This window comes from Sesamum indicum, linkage group LG5 (genome assembly GCF_026168435.1).
Source record: "Sesamum indicum cultivar Baizhima isolate 11 linkage group LG5, ASM2616843v1, whole genome shotgun sequence".
In the NCBI taxonomy this organism is placed as follows: Eukaryota; Viridiplantae; Streptophyta; class Magnoliopsida; order Lamiales; family Pedaliaceae; genus Sesamum; species Sesamum indicum.
Genome location: NC_142661.1, coordinates 9,333,606 through 9,356,428, shown reverse-complemented (window position 1 = coordinate 9,356,428; position 22,823 = coordinate 9,333,606). Strand labels below are relative to the sequence as shown.

The 22,823-nt window shown below is 36.5% G+C and overlaps 1 protein-coding gene across 1 annotated transcript; it reads right to left on the bottom strand.

The window, feature by feature from the left end:
• Positions 1-291: 291 nt before the first annotated feature.
• Positions 292-21,801, bottom strand: LOC148788105 (uncharacterized). Its single transcript, XM_088880355.1, has 2 exons — positions 21,334-21,801; positions 292-318 (listed from the first exon to the last, which is right to left on the bottom strand). Exons 1-2 carry the CDS (start codon positions 21,799-21,801, stop codon positions 292-294), a joined length of 495 nt encoding a protein of 164 aa, XP_088736481.1.
• Positions 21,802-22,823: the final 1,022 nt, after the last annotated feature.

Sequence of the window (22,823 nt, the reverse complement as noted above, 5' to 3'; positions counted from 1 at the left end):
AACTGATAAACCTTGGATGACACATCTAGGGGGATGTATACTCTGTGACGAGGGTGCAGCGGAGACACACAATCACATGTTCTTCAGATGTCGATATAGCAGAGGATGCCTTGCAGCTATACGACACCATATTCGATTTGCTTGGCCCAATCGTGAATGGACAAGAGACGTGGAATGGGCATCGAGGAAGTGGAGGGGGAAGCATATTGTTAATGTCGCTTATCGAGCATTACTTAGTGCATGCATTTACCATATTTGGCGAGAGAGGAATCTGCGACGTTTTGAGCACACTCATCGGCCGGAAGCTATATTAGCTACCTGCATCATTGAAGACGTCAGACAGAGGATAATTAGTATTAATCTTTCCAGTTCTATTAGTACATGTGCACTCTATAGACTTTGGCGTATCCCTTGGTCTGTTGGGGGTACCACCATGTAACCGTTTGATTGTTGTACTCTGTACTCTGTACTTGTACTCTGTACTCTTTACCTATTTTTTTAATGAAACTTACACTTACCCAAAAAAAAGAGTAATGGTACAGTACAACATGGTACAACATGGGATTATCAACTGGTTTCTCCCTCTACCCAAGGGATACGCCATAATCTATACAATGCTCGTGTACTGACTGACGATGCTAAGTCAACGCTAAGAATCCTCTGTCTGACGTCATTGATGATTAGTATGCTCAATGTGGCCGGTGTCCGCTCAGTATGATCAAATCTCCTCAAGTTCCTCTCCTTCCATATGTGGTAGACGCACGCCGCCAGTAGTGTACGGTAAGCTCTATTAATAATGTGCTCCCCTCTCCATTTCCGTGTCGCCCATTCAATATCTGTTGCCCAATCTCTATTGGGCCAGTGAAAGCGAATCCTTCTGCGAATCTCATAAAGGCACTGACGACTAAATCTGCATTGGAAGAATAAATGTGGATGAGATTCCGTAGCTCCCTCATCGCACAGTATGCACACCCCCAGGTGGGATAGCCACGATTTGTCTGTGGTAGGAAGTTTGCCAAGGATTGCTAGCCAATTTACCACACAAATTCGCAGCTCTAGACCAACGTTTGTGTCAAGTTTCGTCGAATTCTGTGAATGTTAAAATTTAGCTGTTTTGCACGGTTTTATTAAAGCAAGTTTGTTTCCCTTTTGTACTAACTTGTAGTTATTATTACGCTTAGCCAATTTACCACACAAATTCGCAGCTCTAGACCAACGTTTGTGTCAAGTTTCGTCGAATTCTATGAACGTTAAAATTTAGCTGTTTTGCACGGTTTTATTAAAGCAAGTTTGTTTCCCTTTTGTACTAACTTGTAGTTGTTATTATGCTTTCCAAAATTACCACACAAATTCTTGGGCGTAGATCAACGTTTGTGTCAAATTTCGTCGAATTTTGAGAACGGTCAAAATTTAGCTGTTTTGCACGGTTTTATTAAAGCAAATTCATTTTCCTTTTATACTAACTTGTAGTTATTATTAAGATTAGCAAATATACAACACAAATGCTGGGATGTAGACCAATGTTTGGGATAAGTTTCGTCGAATTCTGATAACGTTCAAAAGTTAGCTGTTTTGCACAATTTTATTAAAGCAAAATTGTTTTTCTTTTACGCTAACTTGTAGGTATTATTAACCACACAAATTCTTGGTTCTAGACCTACGGTTGGGTTAAGTTTCGTCGAATTCTGAGAACGTTCAAAATTTAGCTGTTTTGCACGGTTTTATTAAAGCAAGTTTGTTTCCCTTTTATACTAACTTATAGGTATTATTACTCTTAGAAAGTTTACCACACAAATGCTTCGGTCTAGACCTACGGTTGGGTCAAGTTTCCTCGAATTCTGTGAACGTTCAAAATTTAGCTGTTTTGAACGATTTTATTGAAGCAAGTTTGTTTCCCTTTTATACTAACTTGTAGGTAATATTACGCTTAGCAAATTTATCCCACAAATTCTTGGGTCTGGACCAACGGTTGGGTCATGTTTCGTCGAATTCTGACAACGTTCAAAAGTAAGCTCTTTTGCACGATTTTATTGAAGCAAGTTTATTTCCCTTTTATACTAACTTGTAGTTATTATTACGCTTAGCCAATTTACCACACAAATTCGCAGCTCTAGACCAACGTTTGTGTCAAGTTTCGTCGAATTCTGTGAACGTTAAAATTTAGCTGTTTTGCACGGTTTTATTAAAGCAAGTTTGTTTCCCTCTTGTACTAACTTGTAGTTATTATTACGCTTAGCCAATTTACCACACAAATTCGCAGCTCTAGACCGACGTTTGTGTCAAGTTTCGTCGAATTCTGTGAACGTTAAAATTTAGTTGTTTTGCACGGTTTTATTAAAGCAAGTTTGTTTCCCTTTTGTACTAACTTGTAGTTGTTATTATGCTTTCCAAAATTACGACACAAATTCTTGCGCGTAGATCAACGTTTGTGTCAAATTTCATCGAATTTTGAGAACGGTCAAAATTTAGCTGTTTTGCACGGTTTTATTAAAGCAAATTCATTTTCCTTTTATACTAACTTGTAGTTATTATTAAGATTAGCAAATATACAACACAAATGCTGGGATATAGACCAATGTTTGGGACAAGTTTCGTCGAATTGTGATAACGTTCAAAAGTTAGCTGTTTTGCACAATTTTATTAAAGCAAAATTGTTTTTCTTTTACACTAACTTGTAGGTATTATTAACCACACAAATTCTTGGTTCTAGACATACGGTTGGGTTAAGTTTCGTCGAATTCTGAGAACGTTCAAAATTTAGCTGTTTTGCACGGTTTTATTAAAGCAAGTTTGTTTTCCTTTTATACTAACTTATAGGTATTATTACTCTTAGAAAATTTACCACACAAATGCTTCGGTCTAGACCTACGGTTGGGTCAAGTTTCCTCAAATTCTGTGAACGTTCAAAATTTAGCTGTTTTGCACGATTTTATTGAAGCAAGTTTGTTTCCCTTTTATACTAACTTGTAGGTAATATTACGCTTAGCAAATTTATCCCACAAATTCTTGGGTCTAGACCAACGGTTGGGTCATGTTTCGTCGAATTCTGACAACGTTCAAAAGTAAGCTCTTTTGCACGATTTTATTGAAGCAAGTTTTTTTTTTTTCGGTAAATGTAAATTTCATTAATAAAGAGTAATGGTACAGTACAACATGGTACAACATGGGATTATCAACTGGTTTCTCCCTCTACCCAAGGGATACGCCATAATCTATACAATGCTCGTGTACTGACTGACGATGCTAAGTCAACGCTAAGAATCCTCTGTCTGACGTCATTGATGATTAGTATGCTCAATGTGGCCGGTGTCCGCTCAGTATGATCAAATCTCCTCAAGTTCCTCTCCTTCCATATGTGGTAGACGCACGCCGCCAGTAGTGTACGGTAAGCTCTATTAATAATGTGCTCCCCTCTCCATTTCCGTGTCGCCCATTCAATATCTGTTGCCCAATCTCTATTGGGCCAGTGAAAGCGAATCCTTCTGCGAATCTCATAAAGGCACTGACGACTAAATCTGCATTGGAAGAATAAATGTGGATGAGATTCCGTAGCTCCCTCATCGCACAGTATGCACACCCCCAGGTGGGATAGCCACGATTTGTCTGTGGTAGGAAGTTTGCCAAGGATTGCTAGCCAATTTACCACACAAATTCGCAGCTCTAGACCAACGTTTGTGTCAAGTTTCGTCGAATTCTGTGAACGTTAAAATTTAGCTGTTTTGCACGGTTTTATTAAAGCAAGTTTGTTTCCCTTTTGTACTAACTTGTAGTTATTATTACGCTTAGCCAATTTACCACACAAATTCGCAGCTCTAGACCAACGTTTGTGTCAAGTTTCGTCGAATTCTATGAACGTTAAAATTTAGCTGTTTTGCACGGTTTTATTAAAGCAAGTTTGTTTCCCTTTTGTACTAACTTGTAGTTGTTATTATGCTTTCCAAAATTACCACACAAATTCTTGGGCGTAGATCAACGTTTGTGTCAAATTTCGTCGAATTTTGAGAACGGTCAAAATTTAGCTGTTTTGCACGGTTTTATTAAAGCAAATTCATTTTCCTTTTATACTAACTTGTAGTTATTATTAAGATTAGCAAATATACAACACAAATGCTGGGATGTAGACCAATGTTTGGGACAAGTTTCGTCGAATTCTGATAACGTTCAAAAGTTAGCTGTTTTGCACAATTTTATTAAAGCAAAATTGTTTTTCTTTTACGCTAACTTGTAGGTATTATTAACCACACAAATTCTTGGTTCTAGACCTACGGTTGGGTTAAGTTTCGTCGAATTCTGAGAACGTTGAAAATTTAGCTGTTTTGCACGGTTTTATTAAAGCAAGTTTGTTTCCCTTTTATACTAACTTATAGATATTATTACTCTTAGAAAGTTTACCACACAAATGCTTCGGTCTAGACCTACGGTTGGGTCAAGTTTCCTCGAATTCTGTGAACGTTCAAAATTTAGCTGTTTTGAACGATTTTATTGAAGCAAGTTTGTTTCCCTTTTATACTAACTTGTAGGTAATATTACGCTTAGCAAATTTATCCCACAAATTCTTGGGTCTGGACCAACGGTTGGGTCATGTTTCGTCGAATTCTGACAACGTTCAAAAGTAAGCTCTTTTGCACGATTTTATTGAAGCAAGTTTATTTCCCTTTTATACTAACTTGTAGTTATTATTACGCTTAGCCAATTTACCACACAAATTCGCAGCTCTAGACCAACGTTTGTGTCAAGTTTCGTCGAATTCTGTGAACGTTAAAATTTAGCTGTTTTGCACGGTTTTATTAAAGCAAGTTTGTTTCCCTCTTGTACTAACTTGTAGTTATTATTACGCTTAGCCAATTTACCACACAAATTCGCAGCTCTAGACCGACGTTTGTGTCAAGTTTCGTCGAATTCTGTGAACGTTAAAATTTAGTTGTTTTGCACGGTTTTATTAAAGCAAGTTTGTTTCCCTTTTGTACTAACTTGTAGTTGTTATTATGCTTTCCAAAATTACGACACAAATTCTTGCGCGTAGATCAACGTTTGTGTCAAATTTCGTCGAATTTTGAGAACGGTCAAAATTTAGCTGTTTTGCACGGTTTTATTAAAGCAAATTCATTTTCCTTTTATACTAACTTGTAGTTATTATTAAGATTAGCAAATATACAACACAAATGCTGGGATGTAGACCAATGTTTGGGACAAGTTTCGTCGAATTCTGATAACGTTCAAAAGTTAGCTGTTTTGCACAATTTTATTAAAGCAAAATTGTTTTTCTTTTACACTAACTTGTAGGTATTATTAACCACACAAATTCTTGGTTCTAGACCTACGGTTGGGTTAAGTTTCGTCGAATTCTGAGAACGTTCAAAATTTAGCTGTTTTGCACGGTTTTATTAAAGCAAGTTTGTTTCCCTTTTATACTAACTTATAGGTATTATTACTCTTAGAAAATTTACCACACAAATGCTTCGGTCTAGACCTACGGTTGGGTCAAGTTTCCTCGAATTCTGTGAACGTTCAAAATTTAGCTGTTTTGAACGATTTTATTGAAGCAAGTTTGTTTCCCTTTTATACTAACTTGTAGGTAATATTACGCTTAGCAAATTTATCCCACAAATTCTTGGGTCTAGACCAACGGTTGGGTCATGTTTCGTCGAATTCTGACAACGTTCAAAAGTAAGCTCTTTTGCACGATTTTATTGAAGCAAGTTTATTTCCCTTTTATACTAACTTGTAGTTATTATTACGCTTAGCCAATTTACCACACAAATTCGCAGCTCTAGACCAACGTTTGTGTCAAGTTTCGTCGAATTCTGTGAACGTTAAAATTTAGCTGTTTTGCACGGTTCTATTAAAGCAAGTTTGTTTCCCTCTTGTACTAACTTGTAGTTATTATTACGCTTAGCCAATTTACCACACAAATTCGCAGCTCTAGACCGACGTTTGTGTCAAGTTTCGTCGAATTCTGTGAACGTTAAAATTTAGTTGTTTTGCACGGTTTTATTAAAGCAAGTTTGTTTCCCTTTTGTACTAACTTGTAGTTGTTATTATGCTTTCCAAAATTACCACACAAATTCTTGCGCGTAGATCAACGTTTGTGTCAAATTTCGTCGAATTTTGAGAACGGTCAAAATTTAGCTGTTTTGCACGGTTTTATTAAAGCAAATTCATTTTCCTTTTATACTAACTTGTAGTTATTATTAAGATTAGCAAATATACAACACAAATGCTGGGATATAGACCAATGTTTGGACAAGTTTCGTCGAATTCTGATAACGTTCAAAAGTTAGCTGTTTTGCACAATTTTATTAAAGCAAAATTGTTTTTCTTTTTACTAACTTGTAGGTTTTATTAACCACACAAATTCTTGGTTCTAGACATACGGTTGGGTTAAGTTTCGTCGAATTCTGAGAACGTTCAAAATTTAGCTGTTTTGCACGGTTTTATTAAAGCAAGTTTGTTTTCCTTTTATACTAACTTATAGGTATTATTACTCTTAGAAAATTTACCACACAAATGCTTCGGTCTAGACCTACGGTTGGGTCAAATTTCCTCAAATTCTGTGAACGTTCAAAATTTAGCTGTTTTGCACGATTTTATTGAAGCAAGTTTGTTTCCCTTTTATACTAACTTGTAGGTAATATTACGCTTAGCAAATTTATCCCACAAATTCTTGGGTCTAGTCAACGGTTGGGTCATGTTTCGTCGAATTCTGACAACGTTCAAAAGTAAGCTCTTTTGCACGATTTTATTGAAGCAAGTTTATTTCCCTTTTATACTAACTTGTAGTTATTATTACGCTTAGCCAATTTACCACACAAATTCGCAGCTTTAGACCAACGTTTGTGTCAAGTTTCGTCGAATTCTGTGAACGTTAAAATTTAGCTGTTTTGTACGGTTTTATTAAAGCAAGTTTGTTTCCCTTTTATACTAACTTGTAGTTATTATTACGCTTAGCCAATTTACCACACAAATTCGCAGCTCTAGACCAACGTTTGTGTCAAGTTTCGTCGAATTCTGTGAACGTTAAAATTTAGCTGTTTTGCACGGTTTTATTAAAGCAAGTTTGTTTCCCTTTTGTACTAACTTGTAGTTATTATTATGCTTAGCCAATTTACCACACAAATTCGCAGCTCTAGACCAACGTTTGTGTCAAGTTTCGTCGAATTCTGTGAACGTTAATATTTAGCTGTTTTGCACGGTTTTATTAAAGCAAGTTTGTTTCCCTTTTGTACTAACTTGTAGTTGTTATTATGCTTTCCAAAATTACCACACAAATTCTTGGGCGTAGATTAACGTTTGTGTCAAATTTCGTCGAATTTTGAGAACGGTTAAAATTTAGCTGTTTTGCACGGTTTTATTAAAGCAAATTCATTTTCCTTTTATACTAACTTGTAGTTATTATTAAGATTAGCAAATATACAACACAAATGCTGGGATATAGACCAATGTTTGGGACAAGTTTCGTCGAATTCTGATAACGTTCAAAAGTTAGCTCTTTTGCACAAATTTATTAAAGCAAAATTATTTTTCTTTTACACTAACTTGTAGGTATTATTAACCACACAAATTCTTGGTTCTAGACATACGGTTGGGTTAAGTTTCGTCGAATTCTGAGAACGTTCAAAATTTAGCTGTTTTGCACGATTTTATTAAAGCAAGTTTGTTTCCCTTTTATACTAACTTATAGGTATTATTACTCTTAGAAAATTTACCACACAAATGCTTCGGTCTAGACCTACGGTTGGGTCAAGTTTCCTCAAATTCTGTGAACGTTCAAAATTTAGCTGTTTTGCACGATTTTATTGAAGCAAGTTTGTTTCCCTTTTATACTAACTTGTAGGTAATATTACGCTTAGCAAATTTATCCCACAAATTCTTGGGTCTAGACCAACGGTTGGGTCATGTTTCGTCGAATTCTGACAACGTTCAAAAGTAAGCTCTTTTGCACGATTTTATTGAAGCAAGTTTATTTCCCTTTTATACTAACTTGTAGTTATTATTACGCTTAGCCAATTTACCACACAAATTCGCAGCTCTAGACCAACGTTTGTGTCAAGTTTCGTCGAATTCTGTGAACGTTAAAATTTAGCTGTTTTGTACGGTTTTATTAAAGCAAGTTTGTTTCCCTTTTATACTAACTTGTAGTTATTATTACGCTTAGCCAATTTACCACACAAATTCGCAGCTCTAGACCAACGTTTGTGTCAAGTTTCGTCGAATTCTGTGAACGTTAAAATTTAGCTGTTTTGCACGGTTTTATTAAAGCAAGTTTGTTTCCCTTTTGTACTAACTTGTAGTTGTTATTATGCTTTCCAAAATTACCACACAAATTCTTGGGCGTAGATCAACGTTTGTGTCAAATTTCGTCGAATTTTGAGAACGGTCAAAATTTAGCTGTTTTGCACGGTTTTATTAAAGCAAATTCATTTTCCTTTTATACTAACTTGTAGTTATTATTAAGATTAGCAAATATACAACACAAATGCTGGGATATAGACCAATGTTTGGGACAAGTTTCGTCGAATTCTGATAACGTTCAAAAGTTAGCTGTTTTGCACAATTTTATTAAAGCAAAATTGTTTTTCTTTTACACTAACTTGTAGGTATTATTAACCACACAAATTCTTGGTTCTAGACCTACGGTTGGGTTAAGTTTCGTCGAATTCTGAGAACGTTCAAAATTTAGCTGTTTTGCACGGTTTTATTAAAGCAAGTTTGTTTCCCTTTTATACTAACTTATAGGTATTATTACTCTTAGAAAATTTACCACACATATGCTTCGATCTAGACCTACGGTTGGGTCAAGTTTCCTCGAATTCTGTGAACGTTCAAAATTTAGCTGTTTTGCACGATTTTATTAAAGCAAGTTTGTTTCCCTTTTATACTAACTTGTAGGTAATATTACGCTTAGCAAATTTATCCCACAAATTCTTGGGTCTGGACCAACGGTTGGGTCATGTTTCGTCGAATTCTGACAACGTTCAAAAGTAAGCTCTTTTGCACGATTTTATTGAAGCAAGTTTATTTCCCTTTTATACTAACTTGTAGTTATTATTACGCTTAGCCAATTTACCACACAAATTCGCAGCTCTAGACCAACGTTTGTGTCAAGTTTCGTCGAATTCTGTGAACGTTAAAATTTAGCTGTTTTGCACGGTTTTATTAAAGCAAGTTTGTTTCCCTTTTGTACTAACTTGTAGTTATTATTATGCTTAGCCAATTTACCACACAAATTCGCAGCTCTAGACCAACGTTTGTGTCAAGTTTCGTCGAATTCTGTGAACGTTAAAATTTAGCTGTTTTGCACGGTTTTATTAAAGCAAGTTTGTTTCCCTTTTGTACTAACTTGTAGTTGTTATTATGCTTTCCAAAATTACCACACAAATTCTTGGGCGTAGATTAACGTTTGTGTCAAATTTCGTCGAATTTTGAGAACGGTTAAAATTTAGCTGTTTTGCACGGTTTTATTAAAGCAAATTCATTTTCCTTTTATACTAACTTGTAGTTATTATTAAGATTAGCAAATATACAACACAAATGCTGGGATATAGACCAATGTTTGGGACAAGTTTCGTCGAATTCTGATAACGTTCAAAAGTTAGCTCTTTTGCACAAATTTATTAAAGCAAAATTATTTTTCTTTTACACTAACTTGTAGGTATTATTAACCACACAAATTCTTGGTTCTAGACATACGGTTGGGTTAAGTTTCGTCGAATTCTGAGAACGTTCAAAATTTAGCTGTTTTGCACGATTTTATTAAAGCAAGTTTGTTTCCCTTTTATACTAACTTATAGGTATTATTACTCTTAGAAAATTTACCACACAAATGCTTCGGTCTAGACCTACGGTTGGGTCAAGTTTCCTCAAATTCTGTGAACGTTCAAAATTTAGCTGTTTTGCACGATTTTATTGAAGCAAGTTTGTTTCCCTTTTATACTAACTTGTAGGTAATATTACGCTTAGCAAATTTATCCCACAAATTCTTGGGTCTAGACCAACGGTTGGGTCATGTTTCGTCGAATTCTGACAACGTTCAAAAGTAAGCTCTTTTGCACGATTTTATTGAAGCAAGTTTATTTCCCTTTTATACTAACTTGTAGTTATTATTACGCTTAGCCAATTTACCACACAAATTCGCAGCTCTAGACCAACGTTTGTGTCAAGTTTCGTCGAATTCTGTGAACGTTAAAATTTAGCTGTTTTGTACGGTTTTATTAAAGCAAGTTTGTTTCCCTTTTATACTAACTTGTAGTTATTATTACGCTTAGCCAATTTACCACACAAATTCGCAGCTCTAGACCAACGTTTGTGTCAAGTTTCGTCGAATTCTGTGAACGTTAAAATTTAGCTGTTTTGCACGGTTTTATTAAAGCAAGTTTGTTTCCCTTTTGTACTAACTTGTAGTTGTTATTATGCTTTCCAAAATTACCACACAAATTATTGGGCGTAGATCAACGTTTGTGTCAAATTTCGTCGAATTTTGAGAACGGTCAAAATTTAGCTGTTTTGCACGGTTTTATTAAAGCAAATTCATTTTCCTTTTATACTAACTTGTAGTTATTATTAAGATTAGCAAATATACAACACAAATGCTGGGATATAGACCAATGTTTGGGACAAGTTTCGTCGAATTCTGATAACGTTCAAAAGTTAGCTGTTTTGCACAATTTTATTAAAGCAAAATTGTTTTTCTTTTACACTAACTTGTAGGTATTATTAACCACACAAATTCTTGGTTCTAGACCTACGGTTGGGTTAAGTTTCGTCGAATTCTGAGAACGTTCAAAATTTAGCTGTTTTGCACGGTTTTATTAAAGCAAGTTTGTTTCCCTTTTATACTAACTTATAGGTATTATTACTCTTAGAAAATTTACCACACATATGCTTCGATCTAGACCTACGGTTGGGTCAAGTTTCCTCGAATTCTGTGAACGTTCAAAATTTAGCTGTTTTGCACGATTTTATTAAAGCAAGTTTGTTTCCCTTTTATACTAACTTGTAGGTAATATTACGCTTAGCAAATTTATCCCACAAATTCTTGGGTCTAGACCAACGGTTGGGTCATGTTTCGTCGAATTCTGACAACGTTCAAAAGTAAGCTCTTTTGCACGATTTTATTGAAGCAAGTTTATTTCCCTTTTATACTAACTTGTAGTTATTATTACGCTTAGCCAATTTACCACACAAATTCGCAGCTCTAGACCAACGTTTGTGTCAAGTTTCGTCGAATTCTGTGAACGTTAAAATTTAGCTGTTTTGCACGGTTCTATTAAAGCAAGTTTGTTTCCCTCTTGTACTAACTTGTAGTTATTATTACGCTTAGCCAATTTACCACACAAATTCGCAGCTCTAGACCAACGTTTGTGTCAAGTTTCGTCGAATTCTGTGAACGTTAAAATTTAGCTGTTTTGCACGGTTTTATTAAAGCAAGTTTGTTTCCCTTTTGTACTAACTTGTAGTTGTTATTATGCTTTCCAAAATTACCACACAAATTCTTGGGCGTAGATCAACGTTTGTGTCAAATTTCGTCGAATTTTGAGAACGGTCAAAATTTAGCTGTTTTGCACGGTTTTATTAAAGCAAATTCATTTTCCTTTTATACTAACTTGTAGTTATTATTAAGATTAGCAAATATACAACACAAATGCTGGGATATAGACCAATGTTTGGGACAAGTTTCGTCGAATTCTGATAACGTTCAAAAGTTAGCTGTTTTGCACAATTTTATTAAAGCAAAATTGTTTTTCTTTTACACTAACTTGTAGGTATTATTAACCACACAAATTCTTGGTTCTAGACCTACGGTTGGGTTAAGTTTCGTCGAATTCTGAGAACGTTCAAAATTTAGCTGTTTTGCACGGTTTTATTAAAGCAAGTTTGTTTCCCTTTTATACTAACTTATAGGTATTATTACTCTTAGAAAATTTACCACACATATGCTTCGATCTAGACCTACGGTTGGGTCAAGTTTCCTCGAATTCTGTGAACGTTCAAAATTTAGCTGTTTTGCACGATTTTATTAAAGCAAGTTTGTTTCCCTTTTATACTAACTTGTAGGTAATATTACGCTTAGCAAATTTATCCCACAAATTCTTGGGTCTAGACCAACGGTTGGGTCATGTTTCGTCAAATTCTGACAACGTTCAAAAGTAAGATCTTTTGCACGATTTTATTGAAGCAAGTTTATTTCCCTTTTATACTAACTTGTAGTTATTATTACGCTTAGCCAATTTACCACACAAATTCGCAGCTCTAGACCAACGTTTGTGTCAAGTTTCATCGAATTCTGTGAACGTTAAAATTTAGCTGTTTTGCACGGTTTTATTAAAGCAAGTTTGTTTCCCTTTTGTACTAACTTGTAGTTATTATTACGCCTAGCCAATTTACCACACAAATTCGCAGCTCTAGACCAACGTTTGTGTCAAGTTTCGTCGAATTCTGTGAACGTTAAAATTTAGCTGTTTTGCACGGTTTTATTAAAGCAAGTTTGTTTCCCTTTTGTACTAACTTGTAGTTGTTATTATGCTTTCCAAAATTACCACACAAATTCTTGGGCGTAGATCAACGTTTGTGTCAAATTTCGTCGAATTTTGAGAACGGTCAAAATTTAGCTGTTTTGCACGGTTTTATTAAAGCAAATTCATTTTCCTTTTATACTAACTTGTAGTTATTATTAAGATTAGCAAATATACAACACAAATGCTGGGATATAGACCAATGTTTGGGACAAGTTTCGTCGAATTCTGATAACGTTCAAAAGTTAGCTGTTTTGCACAATTTTATTAAAGCAAAATTGTTTTTCTTTTACACTAACTTGTAGGTATTATTAACCACACAAATTCTTGGTTCTAGACCTACGGTTGGGTTAAGTTTCGTCGAATTCTGAGAACGTTCAAAATTTAGATGTTTTGCACGGTTTTATTAAAGCAAGTTTGTTTCCCTTTTATACTAACTTGTAGGTAGTATTACGTTTAGAATACTTTCCACACAAATGCTTCGGTCTAGACCTACGGTTGGGTCAAGTTTACTCGAATTCTGTGAACGTTCAAAATTTAGCTGTTTTGCACGGTTTTATTAAAGCAAGTTTGTTTCCCTTTTATACTAACTTGTAGGTAATATTGCGCTTAGCAAATTTATCCCACAAATTCTTGGGTCTAGACCAACGGTTGGGTCATGTTTCGTCGAATTCTGACAACGTTCAAAAGTAAGCTCTTTTGCACGATTTTATTAAAGCAAGTTTATTTCCCTTTTATACTAACTTGTAGTTATTATTACGCTTAACAATTTACCACACAAATTCGCAGCTCTAGACCAACGTTTGTGTCAAGTTTCGTCGAATTCTGTGAACTTTAAAATTTAGCTGTTTTGCATGATTTTATTAAAGCAAGTTTGTTTCCCTTTTGTACTAACTTGTAGTTGTTATTACGCTTAGCCAATTTACCACACAAATTCGCAGCTCTAGACCAACGTTTGTGTCAAGTTTCGTCGAATTCTGTGAACGTTAAAATTTAGCTGTTTTGCACGGTTTTATTAAAGCAAGTTTGTTTCCCTTTTGTACTAACTTGTAGTTGTTATTATGCTTTCCAAAATTACCACACAAATTCTTGGGCGTAGATCAACGTTTGTGTAAAATTTCGTCGAATTTTGAGAACGGTCAAAATTTAGCTGTTTTGCACGGTTTTATTAAAGCAAATTCATTTTTCTTTTATACTAACTTGTAGTTATTATTAAGATTAGCAAATATACAACACAAATGCTGGGATGTAAACCAATGTTTGGACAAGTTTCGTCGAATTCTGATAACGTTCAAAAGTTAGCTGTTTTGCACAATTTTATTAAAGCAAAATTGTTTTTCTTTTACACTAACTTGTAGGTTTTATTAACCACACAAATTCTTGGTTCTAGACATACGGTTGGGTTAAGTTTCGTCGAATTCTGAGAACGTTCAAAATTTAGCTGTTTTGCACGGTTTTATTAAAGCAAGTTTGTTTTCCTTTTATACTAACTTATAGGTATTATTACTCTTAGAAAATTTACCACACAAATGCTTCGGTCTAGACCTACGGTTGGGTCAAGTTTCCTCAAATTCTGTGAACGTTCAAAATTTAGCTGTTTTGCACGATTTTATTGAAGCAAGTTTGTTTCCCTTTTATACTAACTTGTAGGTAATATTACGCTTAGCAAATTTATCCCACAAATTCTTGGGTCTAGATCAACGGTTGGGTCATGTTTCGTCGAATTCTGACAACGTTCAAAAGTAAGCTCTTTTGCACGATTTTATTGAAGCAAGTTTATTTCCCTTTTATACTAACTTGTAGTTATTATTACGCTTAGCCAATTTACCACACAAATTCGCAGCTCTAGACCAACGTTTGTGTCATGTTTCGTCGAATTCTGTGAACGTTAAAATTTAGCTGTTTTGCACGGTTTTATTAAAGCAAGTTTGTTTCCCTTTTGTACTAACTTGTAGTTATTATTACGCTTAGCCAATTTACCACACAAATTCGCAGCTCTAGACCAACGTTTGTGTCAAGTTTCGTCGAATTCTGTGAACGTTAAAATTTAGCTGTTTTGCACGGTTTTATTAAAGCAAGTTTGTTTCCCTTTTGTACTAACTTGTAGTTGTTATTATGCTTTCCAAAATTACCACACAAATTCTTGGGCGTAGATCAACGTTTGTGTCAAATTTCGTCGAATTTTGAGAACGGTCAAAATTTAGCTGTTTTGCACGGTTTTATTAAAGCAAATTCATTTTCCTTTTATACTAACTTGTAGTTATTATTAAGATTAGCAAATATACAACACAAATGCTGGGATATAGACCAATGTTTGGGACAAGTTTCGTCGAATTCTGATAACGTTCAAAAGTTAGCTGTTTTGCACAATTTTATTAAAGCAAAATTGTTTTTCTTTTACACTAACTTGTAGGTATTATTAACCACACAAATTCTTGGTTCTAGACCTACGGTTGGGTTAAGTTTCGTCGAATTCTGAGAACGTTCAAAATTTAGCTGTTTTGCACGGTTTTATTAAAGCAAGTTTGTTTCCCTTTTATACTAACTTATAGGTATTATTACTCTTAGAAAATTTACCACACATATGCTTCGATCTAGACCTACGGTTGGGTCAAGTTTCCTCGAATTCTGTGAACGTTCAAAATTTAGCTGTTTTGCACGATTTTATTAAAGCAAGTTTGTTTCCCTTTTATACTAACTTGTAGGTAATATTACGCTTAGCAAATTTATCCCACAAATTCTTGGGTCTAGACCAACGGTTGGGTCATGTTTCGTCAAATTCTGACAACGTTCAAAAGTAAGATCTTTTGCACGATTTTATTGAAGCAAGTTTATTTCCCTTTTATACTAACTTGTAGTTATTATTACGCTTAGCCAATTTACCACACAAATTCGCAGCTCTAGACCAACGTTTGTGTCAAGTTTCATCGAATTCTGTGAACGTTAAAATTTAGCTGTTTTGCACGGTTTTATTAAAGCAAGTTTGTTTCCCTTTTGTACTAACTTGTAGTTATTATTACGCCTAGCCAATTTACCACACAAATTCGCAGCTCTAGACCAACGTTTGTGTCAAGTTTCGTCGAATTCTGTGAACGTTAAAATTTAGCTGTTTTGCACGGTTTTATTAAAGCAAGTTTGTTTCCCTTTTGTACTAACTTGTAGTTGTTATTATGCTTTCCAAAATTACCACACAAATTCTTGGGCGTAGATCAACGTTTGTGTCAAATTTCGTCGAATTTTGAGAACGGTCAAAATTTAGCTGTTTTGCACGGTTTTATTAAAGCAAATTCATTTTCCTTTTATACTAACTTGTAGTTATTATTAAGATTAGCAAATATACAACACAAATGCTGGGATATAGACCAATGTTTGGGACAAGTTTCGTCGAATTCTGATAACGTTCAAAAGTTAGCTGTTTTGCACAATTTTATTAAAGCAAAATTGTTTTTCTTTTACACTAACTTGTAGGTATTATTAACCACACAAATTCTTGGTTCTAGACCTACGGTTGGGTTAAGTTTCGTCGAATTCTGAGAACGTTCAAAATTTAGATGTTTTGCACGGTTTTATTAAAGCAAGTTTGTTTCCCTTTTATACTAACTTGTAGGTAGTATTACGTTTAGAATACTTTCCACACAAATGCTTCGGTCTAGACCTACGGTTGGGTCAAGTTTACTCGAATTCTGTGAACGTTCAAAATTTAGCTGTTTTGCACGGTTTTATTAAAGCAAGTTTGTTTCCCTTTTATACTAACTTGTAGGTAATATTGCGCTTAGCAAATTTATCCCACAAATTCTTGGGTCTAGACCAACGGTTGGGTCATGTTTCGTCGAATTCTGACAACGTTCAAAAGTAAGCTCTTTTGCACGATTTTATTAAAGCAAGTTTATTTCCCTTTTATACTAACTTGTAGTTATTATTACGCTTAACAATTTACCACACAAATTCGCAGCTCTAGACCAACGTTTGTGTCAAGTTTCGTCGAATTCTGTGAACTTTAAAATTTAGCTGTTTTGCATGATTTTATTAAAGCAAGTTTGTTTCCCTTTTGTACTAACTTGTAGTTGTTATTACGCTTAGCCAATTTACCACACAAATTCGCAGCTCTAGACCAACGTTTGTGTCAAGTTTCGTCGAATTCTGTGAACGTTAAAATTTAGCTGTTTTGCACGGTTTTATTAAAGCAAGTTTGTTTCCCTTTTGTACTAACTTGTAGTTGTTATTATGCTTTCCAAAATTACCACACAAATTCTTGGGCGTAGATCAACGTTTGTGTAAAATTTCGTCGAATTTTGAGAACGGTCAAAATTTAGCTGTTTTGCACGGTTTTATTAAAGCAAATTCATTTTTCTTTTATACTAACTTGTAGTTATTATTAAGATTAGCAAATATACAACACAAATGCTGGGATGTAAACCAATGTTTGGACAAGTTTCGTCGAATTCTGATAACGTTCAAAAGTTAGCTGTTTTGCACAATTTTATTAAAGCAAAATTGTTTTTCTTTTACACTAACTTGTAGGTTTTATTAACCACACAAATTCTTGGTTCTAGACATACGGTTGGGTTAAGTTTCGTCGAATTCTGAGAACGTTCAAAATTTAGCTGTTTTGCACGGTTTTATTAAAGCAAGTTTGTTTTCCTTTTATACTAACTTATAGGTATTATTACTCTTAGAAAATTTACCACACAAATGCTTCGGTCTAGACCTACGGTTGGGTCAAGTTTCCTCAAATTCTGTGAACGTTCAAAATTTAGCTGTTTTGCACGATTTTATTGAAGCAAGTTTGTTTCCCTTTTATACTAACTTGTAGGTAATATTACGCTTAGCAAATTTATCCCACAAATTCTTGGGTCTAGATCAACGGTTGGGTCATGTTTCGTCGAATTCTGACAACGTTCAAAAGTAAGCTCTTTTGCACGATTTTATTGAAGCAAGTTTATTTCCCTTTTATACTAACTTGTAGTTATTATTACGCTTAGCCAATTTACCACACAAATTCGCAGCTCTAGACCAACGTTTGTGTCAAGTTTCGTCGAATTCTGTGAACGTTAAAATTTAGCTGTTTTGCACGGTTTTATTAAAGCAAGTTTGTTTCCCTTTTGTACTAACTTGTAGTTATTATTACGCTTAGCCAATTTACCACACAAATTCGCAGCTCTAGACCAACGTTTGTGTCAAGTTTCGTCGAATTCTGTGAACGTTAAAATTTAGCTGTTTTGCACGGTTTTATTAAAGCAAGTTTGTTTCCCTTTTGTACTAACTTGTAGTTGTTATTATGCTTTCCAAAATTACCACACAAATTCTTGGGCGTAGATTAACGTTTGTGTCAAATTTCGTCGAATTTTGAGAACGGTTAAAATTTAGCTGTTTTGCACGGTTTTATTAAAGCAAATTCATTTTCCTTTTATACTAACTTGTAGTTATTATTAAGATTAGCAAATATACAACACAAATGCTGGGATATAGACCAATGTTTGGGACAAGTTTCGTCGAATTCTGATAACGTTCAAAAGTTAGCTCTTTTGCACAATTTTATTAAAGCAAAATTATTTTTCTTTTACACTAACTTGTAGGTATTATTAACCACACAAATTCTTGGTTCTAGACATACGGTTGGGTTAAGTTTCGTCGAATTCTGAGAACGTTCAAAATTTAGCTGTTTTGCACGATTTTATTAAAGCAAGTTTGTTTCCCTTTTATACTAACTTATAGGTATTATTACTCTTAGAAAATTTACCACACAAATGCTTCGGTCTAGACCTACGGTTGGGTCAAGTTTCCTCAAATTCTGTGAACGTTCAAAATTTAGCTGTTTTGCACGATTTTATTGAAGCAAGTTTGTTTCCCTTTTATACTAACTTGTAGGTAATATTACGCTTAGCAAATTTATCCCACAAATTCTTGGGTCTAGACCAACGGTTGGGTCATGTTTCGTCGAATTCTGACAACGTTCAAAAGTAAGCTCTTTTGCACGATTTTATTGAAGCAAGTTTATTTCCCTTTTATACTAACTTGTAGTTATTATTACGCTTAGCCAATTTTTTTTTTTTTTGGGTAAGTGTAAGTTTCATTAAAAAAATAGGTAAAGAGTACAGAGTACAAGTACAGAGTACAGAGTACAACAATCAAACGGTTACATGGTGGTACCCCCAACAGACCAAGGGATACGCCAAAGTCTATAGAGTGCACATGTACTAATAGAACTGGAAAGATTAATACTAATTATCCTCTGTCTGACGTCTTCAATGATGCAGGTGGCTAATATAGCTTCCGGCCGATGAGTGTGCTCAAAACGTCGCAGATTCCTCTCTCGCCAAATATGGTAAATGCATGCACTAAGTAATGCTCGATAAGCGACATTAACAATATGCTTCCCCCTCCACTTCCTCGATGCCCATTCCACGTCTCTTGTCCATTCACGATTGGGCCAAGCAAATCGAATATGGTGTCGTATAGCTGCAAGGCATCCTCTGCTATATCGACATCTGAAGAACATGTGATTGTGTGTCTCCGCTGCACCCTCGTCACAGAGTATACATCCCCCTAGATGTGTCATCCAAGGTTTATCAGTTGTCGGTAGCTTCTCCTGAATTGCTAACCAAAGAATGAAGTTATGGCGGGGAATCTTCAAAGAACCCGAAAGTAGTGAAGACCAGCCTACTTTCGGTCCAGGTGGGCAAAAAAATCTATAAAGGGATTGTGTGGTGGGTCGTCCCTCTGAGAACCGCCAGTTTATCCTGTCATCTCCTCCATGAATCTGGGGTAATATGTAAGTAATCTCCATACATTCCAAATCGGTAATGAAGGGCCACTGCCATTGTCCCTCATTAATGACCACTTGTAGTTTGGTGGATTCATCAAGTCCTAAGAGGCTCGGTCCCCTAGGGAATCTAGTAATAAGTGGGCCCAAGTGGTGCCACGGGTCCTTCCACAAGTAGAATGACCTCCCCTCTCCAATAAGAAACTCTGTCATAGGTCGTATAGAGCTGCGAAGTCGGAGTAGTTTTCGCCATCCCCATGATCCTCCCTTCTCATTAATTGTCCAAATTGAGGTGTTGTGCAATCGAGTCTGCTTCAACCATTCAACCCATATAGATGTTCGGTCACATCTAATAACATCACATAACTTCTTTGCCATTAATGAGCGGTTAAGGATTCCAATATCCTTAATTCCTTGGCCTCCTTCATTAATAGGTTTACACACATCCTTCCACGCTACCTTGGCGTATCCCGATGTAGAAGTGCCTTTCCAAAGAAAAGTTCTGAGCCGTTTCTCAATTTGTTTAATGATAGCCTTTGGTAAGATGAATGCAGACGCCCAATAGATGCTCATTGCTGAGAGTACCGATTTAATGATTTGAATACGTCCAGCATATGATAGTGAAATTCCTTCCCAGCCATTAATGCGAGCATCAATTTTCAATAGAAGTGGTTGGCAATCGGATATAGACAATCTAGAGGACAGTAGAGGGAGACCCAAGTACCTCATTGGTAGTTGGCCCTCTTGGAAACCCATGATAGTTAAAATCTGATCCTTCCAGGCTTGTGCCGATCGAGAGATAATGACATGACTTTTTTGTACATTCAGCCGAAGTCCCGACCATTCAGCAAATCGGTCCAACCCCCTCTTGAGGGTCCCGAGTGAATTCAAGTCAGCTCTACAAAAGAGCAGGAGGTCGTCTGCGAATCCCAGCTGGAAGACTTTGGCCGGCTCACATTTCCAGTGAAAAGAGAATTGCGAATCCTGCTCAATAAGTTGCAGTAATCCCAAATGCAAAACTTCCATAACAAGAACAAAGAGATAGGGCGATAGAGGGTCTCCCTGTCTTAGTCCACGTGCTCCTGCAAAGAAACCGTGAGGGTTTCCATTCAGACCAATCGAAAAAGCCGTCGTCGTTACACACTCCTCAATCCACCTGGTGAACGTTTGGGGGAATCCAAATAGTTGCAAGACCGCAAGTAGGAAATCCCACTCAACAGTATCATATGCCTTCCTGATATCAACTTTTAGGGTACAACGAGGTGGGAGCCTCACCTGGTTGTATCCCGTGAGCAGTTCCTGTGCCAACAAAATGTTGTCCCCAATGCTACGCCCTGGGATAAATGCTCCCTGACAGGGGCTAATAATCTTGTCCAGAACCACACTCAACCGCTGGACAAGTAGTTTTGCAATAATTTTGTATAACACATTACAGCATGAAATAGGTCTAAAGTCACCAACAGTCATAGGAGTGTGTACCTTTGGGATTAGTGCCAAAAGTGTGGAGTTGACTTGTTTGAGTAGCTTACCGGTACTAAAGAATTCCAGTACCGCCTTTGTAACTTCCTGTCCCACCACTGGCCAGGCTGCTTTAAAGAATCCTGATGAGTATCCATCAGGTCCCGGGGCCTTGTCATCTGCAATGTCAAATACTGCTTGCTTCACATCATCCGGTGTAAACGCCAATATAAGATGGCCAGCCTCTTCATTAGAAAGAATATGTCTTGCCCACGGTCTGAGAAAGCCAATATCAAGCGCTATCTGACGTCGGTTACCGCCCAGAAGATTTTGATAGTAACAGACAAATTCATTGATGATCTCTTCTGGTTCAGTGTGGATGGTCCCGTTGTCATCACTTATCTGCAGTATCCTCCTTGCCACCCTTCTCTTGGCAATTTTACGAAAGAAAATTCGGGAGCATTGGTCCCCCCCCTTCATCCATTGCATCTTGGCTCGCTGTTGCAGCATGATTTGTTCCAGTTTTGCCGCTTTAGCATAAACCAGGCGGCAACAGTGTTCTAATAGTAGGAAGGCCTCATTTTGTCTATCTGAACTCACCAGTTGTTGTGCCTCATCTAGAAAGCCTTTAGCTAATTGCACGTTGAGGGTCAAATCCCCCTTCTTCCTCCTTTGCTCTCTGAAGACCGGTTTCAGTGCTTTGAGTTTACGTGTTACCGCAAACATAGGCACCCCAACGATTGTATTCTGCCAGATATTTTGCACACTGGGGATGAATTCAGGTGAGAGTGTTAGGTAGTTGTCAAATCGAAACATACCTCCTGTTTGATTTTGCCTGTCCCTATGCAGAAGGAGCGGCGAGTGGTCAGAAGTCCGCGGTAGGAGGCTATGATAGTATGAGGAGGGGAACCTCGCAAGCCATCTATCATTAATAAGGAAACGATCCAATTTCTTCCATAGACTTCGCGAGTTCGTGCTGCAGTTGTGCCAAGTATACCATTCCCCCTGCATAGGCATGGGTATTAGCCCGGCCTCCTGAATACCAGCATTGAATTCTTCCATGGCCATCCTTATATCCCCAGAAGCTCCACACACCTCATTCATGTCTCGGACCGCGTTGAAGTCCCCCCCCACCAGCCAGGGCTCATCCGAGTGCTCTCGAGCTAATGATTCCAAGGTATTCCATAAATTTCTACGATCTATCATCTCAGAGGCACCATAAACAATAGTGATAATGAGGGATTCACTATCTGTCCTATGAGTGACACGACAGTGCATAAATTGGTTCCCCAAATCAAGAATATGAACGTCCACAACATTATCATCCCACGCTACCCAAATACGATTGCCCACAGTTGCATAATCAACAAACCATTTCCAATGCGGAAGCAAAACAGACTGAATATGCATGACGTTGTTAAAACGCACACGAGTTTCTAAGATGCCCATGAAGTCTAACCTGTATTCCGAGATAAGGTCCTTTAATGCGAGCTGATGGTCTCTCTTATTCAGCCCCCGGACGTTCCACACTGCGAGATTCAACATGGATCACTACTAGAGGGGCTGCATGTGATAGGACCCCTAGTGTTCTCTTCTGCGTCGTCCAGTGAGTTCAGAGCATCAAAAGGATTAAAAGTAACCACTTCCTTTCCCTTCTCTTTCTGCGATGAGTTGAAGCGTTTATTCTGTTTTGTACCTTCATCTCCTTTCTCTTTATCCTCCACCACAACCACGGTCTTATGTTTCTTTACTCTCTCCTCGGTAATTGGTGGAGGGGGAGGGACGTTGGCTTTCGGTACATACACTTTCACTGGAGGCTTTGTCTGTTTCTGAGGATTTGTTAACGAACACTCCTTCACCGAGTGACCCAACGTCATGCATCCTGTGCATTTAGGGGGAAGCCATTCATACTCAATATCAACCTTGCATGGGGTTTTTTTTTTTTTTTTTTTTGGTAAATGTAAGTATCATTAAGTAAAATGAAATAGTAGTACAGTACAACAGTGTGGTTATCAGTTGGTTTCTCCCTCGACAGGCCAAGGGATACGCCACAGTCTATATAAAGCTCTTGTACTGACTGATCTAGGTAG